Source organism: Condylura cristata, unplaced genomic scaffold (genome assembly GCF_000260355.1).
Source record: "Condylura cristata isolate star-nosed mole 26May11 unplaced genomic scaffold, ConCri1.0 scaffold00012, whole genome shotgun sequence".
Lineage (NCBI taxonomy): Eukaryota > Metazoa > Chordata > Mammalia > Eulipotyphla > Talpidae > Condylura > Condylura cristata.
In genome coordinates this window covers 24047546-24062932 of record NW_004567113.1, presented here as the reverse complement: position 1 = coordinate 24062932, position 15387 = coordinate 24047546, and the positions used below count along the sequence as shown (strand labels likewise).

General features: G+C 37.3%; 1 protein-coding gene across 4 annotated transcripts in view; it reads right to left on the bottom strand.

Moving 5' to 3' along the window:
* Positions 1 to 15350, bottom strand: part of EPHA5 (EPH receptor A5) — a 277999-nt gene extending 262649 nt beyond the window's left edge. For all 4 annotated transcript variants that reach the window (XM_004681266.2, XM_004681269.2, XM_004681268.2 and 1 more), the window contains exon 1: positions 14607 to 15350. In XM_004681266.2, the coding sequence (XP_004681323.1) occupies positions 14607 to 14793 (187 nt within the window). In that variant the 5' untranslated portion in view covers positions 14794 to 15350. The remainder of the gene's footprint in view (positions 1 to 14606) is intronic.
* Positions 15351 to 15387: the final 37 nt, after the last annotated feature.

Genomic DNA, 15387 nt, shown 5'->3' with positions numbered 1-15387 from the left:
CCTCTGGCCTGTACCCCAGTTCTGTATGCACAAATAAGTAAATCTTAAAAAAAAATAAAAAATAAAAACTTGGTGAGTTATTCTCAGTGGGGTGTTTCTGAAATTGCCTGCATTAAAATCACTCACGTGGTGTTTTTGACAAATGCAAATACATTGACACATTCTAAAACCTATAAAAGCAGGATGTAGTAAATGGAACCCAAGAGATTGCATTTAGAATGTTCTCACCACCCAGATGATTCTTATACTTGCTTAATTGGCATTAGATAGCATTAAAATTAGGCTATGCTCTGTGCAATGATACAAGTCTACCAGTGCACTGTTGAAATGTTGTTGTAATGTCAAACTTGAGTCTTAAAAAATCTGTGAACTGTACAGGACCCAGAACACAACACTGAGTATCTCTGTTCTAAGGAAGGGTTCTTTAACAAGGACAAAATTTGCAATTATTTATAGATGTATAAAACTACATCTTGCCAGATTCTAAATTCATGACTTATGAGGGACTTGTTTTAATAATTTTAAATCAGTGAGTCCAGTTGAGTCTACACATAATATATTTTTGTTGTTGTTAGATATTATTATTTATATGTCAGACTTAATATATTTAACAATGTTCTGAAATTAACTCTGACAAGCACATATAAGTTAGGAAATACTGGCTCAAAGTAAACTTTGCCATATATTTTAACTTATTTTTAAGTTAGATCTAGAAAGCTACAGGCCAGGTCATAGTACATTGATCTTCTACACAAAATCCATTTTATATTTAACATATGTTTTTCACAATTAGCTCATAATGGCCCCTGTGGTTCTAAAGAATTGTCTCAGAGGTACAGATGAAGGGAGGGAAGAGGTAAAAACAGAACCAAAAAACTCAGTAATTCTTTTGTTATCTGCTTTATGTATTGGTTTTCCATGGTTATTTGTTTTGAATGAAAGTTTATTGCTTAAAAAAGTTTGAAATCCGGGCCCTCCCTGGTGGTGCGGCGGGTTAAAGCACTGCACAAAGAAGCTTAAGCCACTTCCGCATAAGTTCGATTCCCGCCTGCCCTGGAGGAGATCCACATGGCGTGGCAGACCTCTCCTGACCCGCCCACTGCTCGCCTCAGCAGTGTATTTCCTCGATCTGCCTGTTCTGTTCCCCACTCTGTCTCTGGTGAATCCTCTCACCCTCTGCATCTCTGGCCTGTATCCCAGTTCTGTACGAATAAATAAATACATCTTTTAAAAAAAAAGTTTGAAATCCACTTCTAACATTATGTTCTTGGCTTTCAACAATGATGGAAATAAGAAACTATCAAGATGTAAATCGGTTCTGCATATATTGAAAATTCTTACGTATATTCTTGATTATATTGTTTAATACCCCAAGTACAAATATAAGCATTTAGTCCCCAAGTAAAGGAGAGGTTCCAGCTTCCCTAACCTAAGGATGGGTGGAGCTGAGCAGCCAGTGGAAGGATTTGTAGAGGGAAGACCTAGAGGAGGCATGTGAAGCAAAGAGACAGGTGAAGAAGAACCCACACTTGCTTCTTGGCCTTGTACTTATTCCAGGGACTTGAGGAACATGGCAGGAGACACTTGGATGAAACTTGGGTAAGAGGCAAGAAGGGAGGCTGACGATAGAAGCCTTTATCTAGATTTATATTTCATTTTGTTCTTTTTCTTCCAGACATGCTGGCTTCTTCTGTCTCTTCCTTTTGGTTCCCAGTTGTAAGGTGACTTAGACTATGGCAAAGCTTTTGGGCCAAACCTAAGGTGACTTAGACTATGGCAAAGCTTTTGGGCCAAACCTAAGGTGACTTAGACTATGGCAAAGCTTTGGGGCCAAAGAATATATATAATATATATATTCTTTCTTTTCACTTCTTTCTATTGCACATGAATTCTATCGAAGTCCTTTTCTACTGAAGATCTTATACATGTTTACACATTCTTATACATTCAGAGCATAAGGTTTGTGGGCCTTGAGGTGCCCCCAGTTTGCCTGGTAACACAAACACCACAGTGACCAGTTTATTTCAAATCCCAGAGACAGAAAAACATGTTTCTTGATGAACTCACAGGTTTTTGAATAGGAAATGAGAACTGTGTAAATAAAAACTTGTACTTAAGTTTTCTGTTCACGTGCATTAGTATTAATGATATGAGCTGTTCTTGACATAGATTTTCCACGTGTTCATATTTTATTATTCTCGTTCAAATTGTTTTTCCTATAAAACATGCAATTTTAGTAATAAACCATGATTTTTCCTTGAAAGATTGTGTGCACAAATCATAATGCTAAGTACATTTTGGTAAATGTAGTCTCTAGAAGATGGGTGCAATCAATAGTTTATACATCAAACACATCCGGCCCCTATCCTGTTTATTTATGTGTTGTGTAACAAGTGCAAATTACCTAGTTTCTCCCAAATCTAATCTCTTACCAGCGAACAGTAGTAACAGTATCCACCTCACACTGACCTTTGCTCTGAGAATTAAAAGAGATTATCTGGTGCTAGTCTTTGTTATTATTTTTGTTATCTTTCTCATCTAGAGAAAGATTCAGATCAAAGAAGTCTTAGCTCAATAGAATATTCTGATATTTCTGTTGCATCTGTTATTATTTTAGAGTAAACAAAGAGATAATCAGATACCCTAATCAGACACTGGTTAGAACTAAACACACTAGCAAAACTACTTAAATCATCATTTATCATAACATTTTAAATGTTCTCCATTATAAATCTATTTTTGAATGTGAATTTTATTCACTTGGTGAATGGTATCCACTTTCCTACTACTTTCCTTGCAATATTAAGAATTCCTTCCAAGTTATAAATTGAAAGTGCTTCATAAAATAAGTGACAGTCCAAAGAATACAGGAAATCCAGAACAAATGAAAGAGTAAATCCATCCCTTCCCAAGAAATGTAGACCATTAAGAAACATATGTTTTATATTAATTGTTTTTCTAGAGTTAAAATTGAGTCAAGCTTAAAGCAGAGAAATTTATTTTGTGTTGAATGATAGTAACTGAAGTAATGAATTCTGAGAACATATTATAAAAAAGGGAGTGGGAAAGCAGTAGTTGATTAAGTCAAAATGAAATGGTGACCACAAAATATCTATTCATCTTCTTCTGGTCATTTACCAATCTCAATAGAACTTTTATAATTCTGGCAAATCTAACATATTCTACTGGTAATATTTTTGCTAATAACATGTTGGCAAATTACACATTTTTCATTGGAAGTTTAGAGATTCTAAATTCTCTTAGTTATAAATTTGGGAGAAGGGCTATATTGGCTCCATCAGCAAGGGAAGTATATGGTAAGACTGGGTGTTTTATTTTTTAAAGCACTGTCTTCAAAAAAAATGAAGAAATTACTTAATAACATTGTTTCATTAAACAAATTATGGCATACAGCATACTTCACTGAGGAAATATGGAGCACTGTTTCTGTCTTTCATTGAGTTTACAGACAGCCAAAGATTTCTTTGTGTTGGTGCATTTGATACACACACACACAAAAAAAGTGCCACTTTTCCTGTAATTAATTTGCTTTAGTTGGCAAATGATACTACCTCTGTTACTGGGGAATAAGCAGGTCAAGAGGACTTTCTCTGGTTAACCTTTACTTTTTATAGCGATTTCTATTCTGTTCAAATACCCCAAGTATAAAATAAAGGCAGAAATCCAATTCTAATTCCCTGTGTGATACTGCACATAAAATAAGAATTAACACACAATCTTGGGGTAACTTGAAGGGGTCTTACTTATTGATCTAAGTAGAAAGATCAAGTTAGTCAGAGGAAGGCAAGCAGTGTTTCCTACTGAACACTCAGAACCTCAATGCAATAAAAGCAGGCTTCCCCCACAGAAATTTGGATTGTAGGGATAGAGGGTAGAGTCAGAAAGGGCCAGAAGCAAATCCTGAAAGCTTGATACGGAGCTCAGGGAGTTTAGATTTTAGCCTGAGGGCACTGGAGAGTTATTAAAGGGCTAACTGGGGAGTAAACAAGGACAGCTACAACAATTGAAGTGAAGGCAAATATTTTTCTCCTAATATTTCCATTCACATTAAAATTAGACCTAATAGATAGAACTTGTTTAGACTCAACCCACACTATTTATGTAGAACATATATTAACATTTATATAATTCTTACTATGTACCAGAATTTTTATGAAGTATTTCATTATGCAAATTCACTCTATTGTTACTACTCCAGGCCATTATAAAATCCTGTTTTATAGATAAGAAAGCTTAGGCACAAAGGTACTCTAGGTTGCCCAAGGACACATAAGTTGTGTTTCAGCAAGGCTTTAGACCAATGGTATACTGCCTTGAAGTGGAAAACAGATTCTGCACTTCTAAGAATGTGACTTTGAAACTAATTCTAATTTTGCACAGATAAGTCTTTCTATATGTGTTCTGTTTATTACAACTATTTATCTAATCCATTCTATAGAGATTTTTATGAGAGTCTCATGAAATAATGTAGGGTATTGCATTGTGTAAGCTACAAAGGTTTTTGCATTGTAAGTTGCATAAAAGTAATTATAAAATATTTAAAATAACCCTCTCTATAAAGAAAATTTTAAAAACACCAAAGGGTTGGCTTAGATAGGAGATGAAAGGTGAATATACTTTCTACTGAACATTTCAGTCCCCTCATTTGTTATCAGAACCATTGCCAAAAATACCTATCACAAGTGAAGGCAAATGTATTTTTCAAAACAACCCTCTATTCCCAACACAACAAGGGGTGATGGATGATCAACAGTAACACTTTTGGAGAGAGTTTCATATTGAAATTTCTATATACAAAGGTAGATCTGGAATGTAGATGGAGCAAAGAACTGAGAACTGGATAACTTACAAAAGCCTTCCACTGGACACGTGGGAGATTTTGAACAAAGATGAGGGAAGATATCAAAACAGAGTAAATCAGCTTAGAAGAATCTGATGACAAGCAGCTGGTCAATTATTTAGTAAGAAGGAAAAAATGTTGGGAGTTAAATGTGACCAGGAAAACAATTATACCCAGTACTACACATGAATTTTTGTATGCATACTTAATGTACTTTCTACTCACTATAAAATGATTCATTGTTTGGTTGGTAGAGACAAACAAATTGATAAGGGCAGCAGACTCATGCTTGAAAGACCACTGTACTTTTGGGCAGAGGGCAGGGATATTATCCAGCATTACATGGGGGTGGAAGGAGCAGTGGGCCTGGGTCTGCATGTTTATCCCTGCAACCAGTTGACACCAGCTTGTTTTCAGCATCACCTGGTGGTCATCAGTTCAGAATGTTATTTTCCTAATGATGCTCTTTTCCCCTGAAAGTAGGAAAATGAAGTTGTTAAACCTAGAAGGAAATGGGAGGGCTTATCTGGTGGGACAGAAAGAGAGACAAGTCATTCATTCCTGTTTCAGTAACAGTTCCAGGACAGAAGAGACAAGAGCAATATTGTAAGGTCTTGAAAGCAGATTTCTACCAATTTCAGATCTGTAACCATTTAACTATTTCCTGTCTCAGATGCTTCATGTGTAAAATAGGAATGATGATGGTAACAGTTGTAGTAGTAATAATATTTCCTAGGTATTATATGTGTGTGTTATATCTATTTCTAGTGTGTTAAATGTATTGTGTGTGTGTGTGTGTGTGTGTGTGTGTACAGGGTTCTAAAGAAAAGGCAAACACAAAAATATACTATTCTAGGACTAAATATACAAAATATCTGAAGTTATGTTTTGATTTGTTTTGTGACTAATAATATCTAACCTTCACCTACGGAATAATGAGGGAATATGTAGCACTGATATAGTCTAGGACCCTTGATGGTTTTCCCTTTATTTTTCTGAATCAGTCTATTGTTCTATATCAAATAATGCAAAACCTACAGAAAATCAGGACAATATGTGGTGGATTTTTCTCTTAGCTAGCTCTATGCAAAATTTGCATTTTCAATTCCATTTTTTAATTGTCTTCCTGTCCTAGATTCTCTTTAATTATCCAATACAAAGAAAATGATACCTGTGATTGTGAAATCTTATCTCAAATACCTCATAGTTACTAGGAGGCAAAATCACAGAGACTTACATTTGTTTTGTTCCTGCTTTGCTCTATGAATTTTACTAGACAAAAAAATATACAATACTATTTTATTTACACTACTTTTTGAGTGTGTGTTAATAATTCAGTTATGTTGAAAGTGAAACAGATGGTTCAAGAACAAAGCTCATACCACTATTTTTACATCTCCCCATTCCTTAAGAGCACAGTGACTGTAAACTCAATTAGAATTAAGCTACAAGGCCCTCAATGACAAGGATCACCTCCATGTCACAAAGGCATTAGCAATGTGTTCACTATGTCTATATTTCTCTTATACTTGCCAAAAGGAATACTTTCAAGTTCTTTTTCTGAAGAAATTTTCCTTGTAAGTTTAAATCCACAAAACTGCTGCAGCAGTGTTTTCTTATATCCTAATCCTTACCCAATAAGGTATGGACATGCATGTGATTTGTAGAGGTTTTAGTCAACTACACTCCCACAACTAACATTTGTACACTGCTCTGTCAAATACAAAGTAGTTTCACTTTATTTGCTCTCTATATTGTGTGAAGTAGGTAGTACCATACTACAGATAAATGTACTTAAAAAAAAATTAACAGTAACTAAATGAGTGTCCAAGGTTAGCAAGTGACAGAGATTAACCAAAAACAAAACCCAAAAGAAAATAAACAACAAATTATGTTTTTGAATTCCAAAAATTTTCTCTTTATTTGTATTTAATACCATAACATTTAATCCCATCCCTACTATGTTTCACAGGATAAATAGAGAGACAGTAATCTGCAAGATTAAATGGCTTCTGTTGTTCTTCCCTACTTTCTTACCAGAGAAATCAAGAATGATAGTTTGAAACTTGAAGTGGTTAAAATTTCAGACATTGCAGTCTTCATACATTTCCTACTTTTCTCAGATGGCATTTTGTAATCCCTTGCCGGAGACACTTTACACACTGCCTTGAAAGTAACTCCTGAGAGAGAAGGGAGTCCATTGTCTTCTTCCTCAAGAAGAGGTGTCAGCCTCACCTGCCCAGCCAGAACAAGATGGGAGGCCTCACATAACTGGGAAATTGGCTCAAAGGCAAAGCTCCTGCTGCTGACTGCTGTGTTGAGCTGGTGCCAGCCGGATCTACCTGCTGAGTTTGTCTTTACACAGAAAAGCCATTAACAAGCATCCTGAAACAGGAATGTAGAGCCAGAGCAATGTAAATAAGCGAGTTATCTTATAGGAAAGGCAAAAATGACAGAGAAGCTTTAAACTTTTTACTTCTGTTTTATGAACTAAGTTTAAAGTATCACTTTACTTGTCAAAATCTGCTCTGTTTTTCTTTAGGGACTGGTTTCCAATATTTATTTAACATAGAACTATATTGTCTTATCATCTACTGAGGAACCATGATTTCCTGGGAATGTTGGAAACTAATAGACAAGGTTCTTATCTTCTGAAGCTTTATCCTTCTACCTTGTTAGAACTAGGCATAGTGTATGGTTGTTGAGGGGAGAGGAAAGAGGGAGGGAGAAATAGGAAGAAAAGTAAGGAGGGAGGGATAGGGAGCAGGAATGAGGGCCAGAAGGAAAAAGGATTTGTAACAAATAAAAGTACAAAATTAGTATGAGATAAAAGACATTACCCTCTCTGAGTAAAAGAACAGACTGTATTTTCTCTTAGTTTTCCAATACTTAGCCTGAAACATGTTTCCAAGTAGGAACATTTTTTCACAAAGCATATGCAAAATATTTCAGCCCTCAGGTTTTGGCACCCCCACTCCCCAGTATCATTTACTTAACAGAGTTATAGGCCCAGTTCAGTGAAGAACTCAAGCCATATGTGATGGACTGAGAAGAGGGCCTGGGCAACAGTCCAGCAACTAAAATAGAATTAGAATCATCACAGACTCTTTAATCCCAATTATTTAATCTGCAGGGTGTCTAATGACACAAGTATTTGGCATGACTAGTGAAAACAGTAGATCTTACAGAGAAATAAAAGGAAAAAAAAGCTAACTGAATGAAATAAAATGAACTCAAGAGATTTGTTTTTTTCATTTGGCTGGAACGTATATCTTCAAAAAATATAAAATCGGAAGGTGTGCACAGGTGATGTGTAGGGTGATATAAAAAAACAGATAAAAAATAAAGCCCAAGTACTTTCATTAGATCAATTTCACACTGATACCACTTTCACATCCTTTCCCACTCTTTCTTCCAGCCTCATCACAACTCTCCCACAGGACATCTGGCCAAATTATTGCACTCTTCGTAATAAATTTACAATTAAAGCTATGGACATCAAATATCTGGTAGTTAGGGAGGGGGAGAATGCATGTACCCATAATCAGCTTTTGATCAACAAAGTCTCATATATTCTCTAATAAAGAGATAATATAAATGATATTAATAAAGTAGCAAAGCCATATAAATGTTAATCACAGACTAAAACTGTAGAATTTACAAGAAGAGTTAAAGTTTATGATGAACATAATTTACCGGGTTCTCTTTATCTGGAATTCAAAGTATATGGCACTTTAAAGGTTAAGTTCACACTCAAATTTTTAGAGGATATTTGGCAGTATTAAATATGATAAATGATTCCTTATAGTTTCTTTAAATCACTAAATGTATTTAAAAATATACTAACATTAAATGGCAGTTAATAAATGCCATCATACTAAGTCACAGTTTTTAAACACTCCAAGTGGTGGGTCTACTAAATTAAGTTTCTTTTAGGAGTTTGTAACACATTAAGGGCTCTACATGAAATTTTAAACTAACCTTTTTTAAAAGAGAAAAAATGATTACAACATAAATTACCACACTTTTCAATGTATAATTCAAATTTGTATGCATGAAGAATAAATTCTAAGTATGCAAAATTTCTAGTGTCAGAAGAAAAATGCAAATTCTGATAAGTTTGTACTATTCCATAATATCTACATTATTATCTATGTAAACTTGATTTACAAAAAGTTATTTCAAAATATACTTTATGGCAACCTTGGTCCCATTTTTGTGGAAAGTCTCTTATTATATCATGTTGTATTTGTTAATAAAGGTTTTATCAAAAATGATTTGCTCTCCCCTAAATTTGAATTTGAAACTCTTAAACTTATGTTTCTAGCTCAAAAGAAAAGTTTATCTGGTTCAAACAGTTTAAAATTTATTTTACTAATTTTGAATAAATGTCTGTGGGTCAGAAAGTTTTAAAAAGAGAAAAAGAAACATAAGATAAAGGGAGACTCCCCTAAGTACATACACAAAATGTTTTGAAAGTTAAAAAATATATAAAAATAGATCATTACTTTTTTTAAAATAAATATTTGCAGTGGAACAAATGGTTCATAAAGATTTTCACAGTGAATAACTGTCAAGTATTGCAGTTTTCCAATTCATCTGGAATATTCTTACTAGATCAGATGATGTCTTATTTACCTACATCTCTATCAAATGACACCTCACCACTTTGCTATTTTAATAATATATAAACATTTTGTAAGAATTATGAAATATTTTTATCTGTATTTGCAAAGTCCTTAGAATTCATTTTATTTTGTATCCACCTTTGTATCGACCCATGTAAAATGTACATGTACATCCTTGTCTGAGATAGAACATATGATAAAGTTTCTAAAGTTAATTAAAATTATTATTGGATGTGTTTATATCCATAATTGGCTATGATAATGCTTTTGAAGAATCTCTAACTAATTATATACATTTTGATCAGACTAACTATGTATTTACCCTGTAGAGTATACCAGAAGGAGCTATTCTGCTCTATAGATAAATATATATTCACCAGAAATACTGGAACAGCAAGAGTCATTCGGAGTCTCTAAGGTAGCAATTTGCATTTTTAACTCTCATATTGCCTTTGTAGTAAAACTCCTCGTGAAAAAAAAGAAAAGGACAAATACTGTAATAATTAATGAGCAAGTTTGGATATTAAACTTTAGTTAATTTTGATGCTTTATGAAAATAATTGGAAAACTCTTAGATCTCTAAAAATACAAACATCTTTAAATAATTAAGTATTCTTCTAAATTCAAACTACTCATTAGTAAAATGAACATATCTATCTGTTAATTTAAATTTTAAAAACAACATATAAGGAGTCATCCCTACTTTTTACAATAATAATTTCTTCAAAATATATTAATAGCTTATTTTTCCATTTTTAAATATGGACATTAAATTTGACTCATCAGAAAAAAATTGCTAGTTAGTTAGCATACACATTATAAGCTATTTTTATAGTCTTTATTTTATAGTCTTTCAAGTGAAGGACAAAAAAATTAAATATTTTCAAGCAAATACATCAAGGAAACAAACACTGAGCACTCCCAAAAGGCTCAAATGGTCAACTCAACCAGCAAAAATATAGTGAAAATTACTAATGCATAATCATTTTCTCAACATCAGTGACAGTGAATAGTTTCTAATATTTCATTAAACCATTGGGAATGTTCAAAAATAGTTACACCATCTAGATTTTATATTTTATACAGAAGTATTGTAGGTGACCACATTTTGTACAGCAGAATATTAATAATTTAAATAGTAATACATTTCTAAGTCTAGAAAATGAAACCTTTCCCATAACTACCACATCCTATTGAAATACAGAATTAATAACATTTACAAGTGATGATATTACAAGAGCATTTTCAATCAAAGGAAAAATTTCTATGGTAAATACAAGACTTGTCTATCCTAAATAAAATCCTCTTACCTGTCATCCAAGCACCAGAAAACCAAGATCTCTGTGTACCTCAAGTAAAACCTAACACATCAAGACCTAACCCTCAGTCACTTTTAAAGCAAAAAGCCAAACTATTTATGGCCCATTCTAGTTCAACAATCTATGATTCAAATAGGGGTAATGGCTCTCTTTTTGTGTTCAGTAGTGTCCTGGTGAGGGAATGATTTTACTGTCCCTTTTCTGTGGGGTCCTGCTGCTTCCTCTAAAAGGAAATGAAATACTACAGGATGACAAGGTCACAAAACAAAGTCATTTAGTTTTACAAATCTATTATGTGTTCCAATCTGTTTTATGGGCCTGGTCCTATTATACACCAAAAACCCTAAAACAAACTCTTCCTTTTTTTTTTTTACTGAAAACAGTTACAGTTTTATGATTGTTTTCAAACAATTTAGCCCATAACTTTTCTCTTTACATATTCCTCTTTGGGGGATTGTTTTCCTCCCCAAAACCAATCCATTCCACTTTCTCAAACATACAAAACATTCAGGGACAAGAAACTGGACTTTCCAAAACACAAACTGCTGACAACTGTCAAAAGCACTTTACTGGGACATTACTGGCTGTAGCTTCAATGAATTAAGCTTGATTCACTGCGGGTGAATCATTTTCAATGCAGAGCTGTTCAGCAGTAATTGGCCAAGAATCCCTGCTGCGAAAAGCACTTGTCAAATAACGCTTGTTTACAAATATATCTCCAGACAGCAAAAAGTGGCAGTTACTGAATAAGTTCAGGGCCACCTCCAATATTCATAACAGTGGACATGCCCCTTTTACATATTAAATCTATTAAAATTTTCACTTGTTGATACACTTGCCTACATTTGCACTACCTGATCATCTTAGACAAAATTTTTTGCTAAACATGTCCCTATGTTATTTTATAATGTTGTGTGTATTTAACTATAGTTGAAAGGTTTCATCCATGTGTAATTTATGCCTAATGCATGCAATGGAACAACTTAATTTTTTAAATCCTAGATTCAAGCTAAAAAGTAAGTTTTCTTCTTATTGTCCATTACCCAACACATGCTGATTTTCATTTTATATAAATTCAAGCTACTAGATATACATGCTTGGCTTCCCCTCATTGTTTTTCTGCATACTTAAACTATATTTTTTTTAAATGAGTACAATATCCCTTACTAATATAAACTCACAATTATTTCTACCTTAATTTTTTTCTCTTTCATAATGAGAACATTCATATTGTACACTTATATAAGACATATTTAAACTATAGTTTGAGAAATGGCTAAGCATTTAATAGGCACAGGAAGCACAGTATATGAGAGAAAGTTATTAATAAATACAACACATGCATTTAATCCTTCAGTTCCTTATCTTCCAAGTCCCTCAAGAAACCATCAAAAACATACAAAAAAAATTCTAATTTGATACTTAGATTGATTGCTGTTATTAATATCTTATTATTAAATTATCTCTGATCAGTTTATAATAGCACTATCACAGAAAATCAAAATGAAGCTAAGGACATGAATTTTACAAAACAAAATTAAAGCTCTGGAATAATGTTGATGAAAAGAGCAAAACTTTGTTTGCCAGAGATAGGGTGAGTGAGATAATGTCATAGATATTAATATATTTTCTATTTATATAAAATAGTACTATGTTCCAAAATGTGCCCAGATATAAACAAGCTTTTATGTTTAGTTTTCAGAGCACTGAGTAGTAAAACACCACAATTGTTGGGTTAGATTTTTGCAACTCCTTCTCATTATAACTAAATTTTGATGTATTTCACTAGCTGGGGTTAGGAAAATACAACCTGTGGGTGTTAAGTCTGTAAAATCAAGGCTATGTTCTACAAGATACAGACTCTGCTTACAACACTTTCCAGGATCAGACTGGTGTTATTTCCTTGCTTCCATGTTTCCTTTTATCTTTTATTTCTTCCTGAACAGCCTTGTTCTCTGTACTCATTCAGTATCACCCTCCCAAAGACTTCATCTCTTTTCATTCTCTAACCAAGACTACTACTTTTTACACCTCCACATAAGCCTCCTTTACACAACATACCTTAGGGGGTAAAATGAAAGAAGAAGAACATGAAATGATACATATATGTCACTATTAGTGTTGAAATAAAAACATGCTTCCCTTTCCATGAAACAGGACAGTTAATAAAAGGACTCCTAAGTCTGTCATAATACTCCACACTTCTAACACAACAAATTTAACAAGAGATGTTAAAGGACTATGACTTCAGAAAACACTTTCAACTTACCGGGTTTATGCATGGAAAATGTATCTATACATATACATGTATACATGTATATACATATATGTATGTGTGTGAAGGGAGGGAAGGTTAAGTATGTGAATGAACTGCATGCAATCCTTAAATCACATTAAACAATAAATTTAGGGATTAAAGAAGTTCATGGCGTGAGGTGGGGAATCTGGATCTGCCCTGCTTTCACAGGGTTCATAGCGAGCTGGCAAAGCTCTGAAACCAGCTCAGCGCCTTCTCCCGTGGCCAAGACGCTACCCGCGCAAGTCATGCGAACACACACGACTCCGCCGCGGCTGCTTCATCTTTCCGGTCCAGCTGACCCTGCCCCAGGAGTGGAGGGAATTTTTTTTGAAGGTTTTGTGCATCACTTAAGACACCGAGCGCCCCAAAGGCACCAAGCCTTCCAGCTGAGGGCATAAGGTTTTTGATGTTTACGTAGTGGAGCTGATCGCCTCCCGCAGCCGGGATCGAGATCTAAGATGCTGTCCCCCCACCCCTAAGGAATGCGCCCTTGAGCAGAGACCAGAGCGCAGTCCGGGTGCGCGAGGAGGGGCCGGGAGGGTGAGCACACGGAGGCCGAGGGCTACCAGCAGAGCGCAGGCGGGAGAGGGCGAAGCTCCGCTCCCGGAGCTCTCCGAACCTCACAGGTGCTGCTCCAGCGCTCGGCCCTACTCTCCCAGTGACAGCCGAGACAGTGGGCTGTGTTCCGAGCGCAGAATTGGGGGTGGGGAAGAAGGTTGGGGACTCTAGGATCGGTGCCGGCAGGAGGGCTGTTTCCCTATTGCAACCGGGAGACGGCAACAACTTCCAGGCAGTGGCACTACCCCCACCTCCACCTCCCGTGGCATCCCACCTTCCCGCCTTCTTCCACTTTCGTCTTAGTGTGATTACGAGCCCCACAAAGTGAAGGGCACCCCACAGTGTGGGGCGCCTTTTCTCCTTCGCCATCCTCCTCCCTCGAGAAATAATAGCTCTCGTCACTCACCCCAGAATAGCATCTGGTGATGCCCTAAATAACAACTCCCAGAAGGCACTTTCCCCCAAAATAAAAGCATCCAGCCACCCCCACAATGTTTCCCACCACCAGCCTCAAATAACGGTTTCTGAAAGCTCCACCGCTCCGGAGATCCCGACCCTTGCGCTTCGGGCAGTCGCTACTCCTTTCAGACCGAAATGTCACTTCCCTACACGCTTCCAGCGAGACCCAGCCGCACCCACCCTCCCGGAGCAGGTCTCAGACCCCTAATACCCCCTAGCTTCTAACTTCCCAGCCCCCCCAGCCAGCTTCTGTCCACATGGAGGTTGCTCGCCCAGCCCTGGCTGCTAGTGTCAAACAATGCAACCAGAGAGAGCAGAGCGCGCGCGAAAAGGCCAGAGAACGCGGGCGACAAATATTAATTCCGGACGAGGCGCGAGATTTCGTCCGCGGCAGCAGCATCCAGCACGCCCCGACCTGCACTCCCAGGCCCCGCCTCACCCATCCGCCCAGGTCGCCGCGGCCCCCACCCCCACGGCGCTACCTTCATTGCTGGGGCTGGCCAGGAGGGTCCGGAGAGCTGCGCACAGAAGAAGGCACGTCCAGAGGGGGGCCCTGCGGGGCGCGGAGTAGCAACCGGCCAAAGACGCAGAAGTGCAGGGTGGGTCGCCGCTGCCGCCGCCGCTCGAGGGCCTCCGGCGTCCCGCACCCGGGGGCCCTGAGCCCCGCATCTTCCCCAGCCGCCTCCGGCGCTGCTGTCCCGCGCCACTCAGTCCACGGCTCAGACCTCGCGGAGGGGGCGAGGGAGGCGCGCGTCTCCTCCTCGTTCCCCACCGGGTCTTTCGCCTTCTGGCACGCGGCTCCTGTGAATTCGGGAACCACGGATCCTCTGAAACCGCTGAAGTTTGCTCCGGTGCCTCTCTGCCTCCTTTCCAGTGGGGCTAAATAGTAGTTATGGTGGCTGGTGCAGCTTGGTTCTGGGCTCGAGGGTGTCTGGAGAGAAGGTCCCGCGTCCCGTTCCTTTGCCGCTGAAGACTTTTTAAGGATTGCAGTCTTTGATATGCCACGAGGCAAAAAGATAAAGGGTCGTTTTCGGGTTTCAGAGTTGACATGGACGAGGGTAAGGAAGACAAGTCATCTTAAGTCAAGAAGGAATCGTGGGTGAAAAGAAGAGGGGAAAAGCCGGGTGGCTGAGGATAAAGGACGAGGAATTGAGAGAGCACAGGGTAGGGAAATGGGAGCGAGGCGACCAAGGGAAAAGAACCAGAGTTCAAAAAGGCTGGCAGAAGGAAACAGCTGCGGGCTGGGGGCTGACAAGGGGAGGG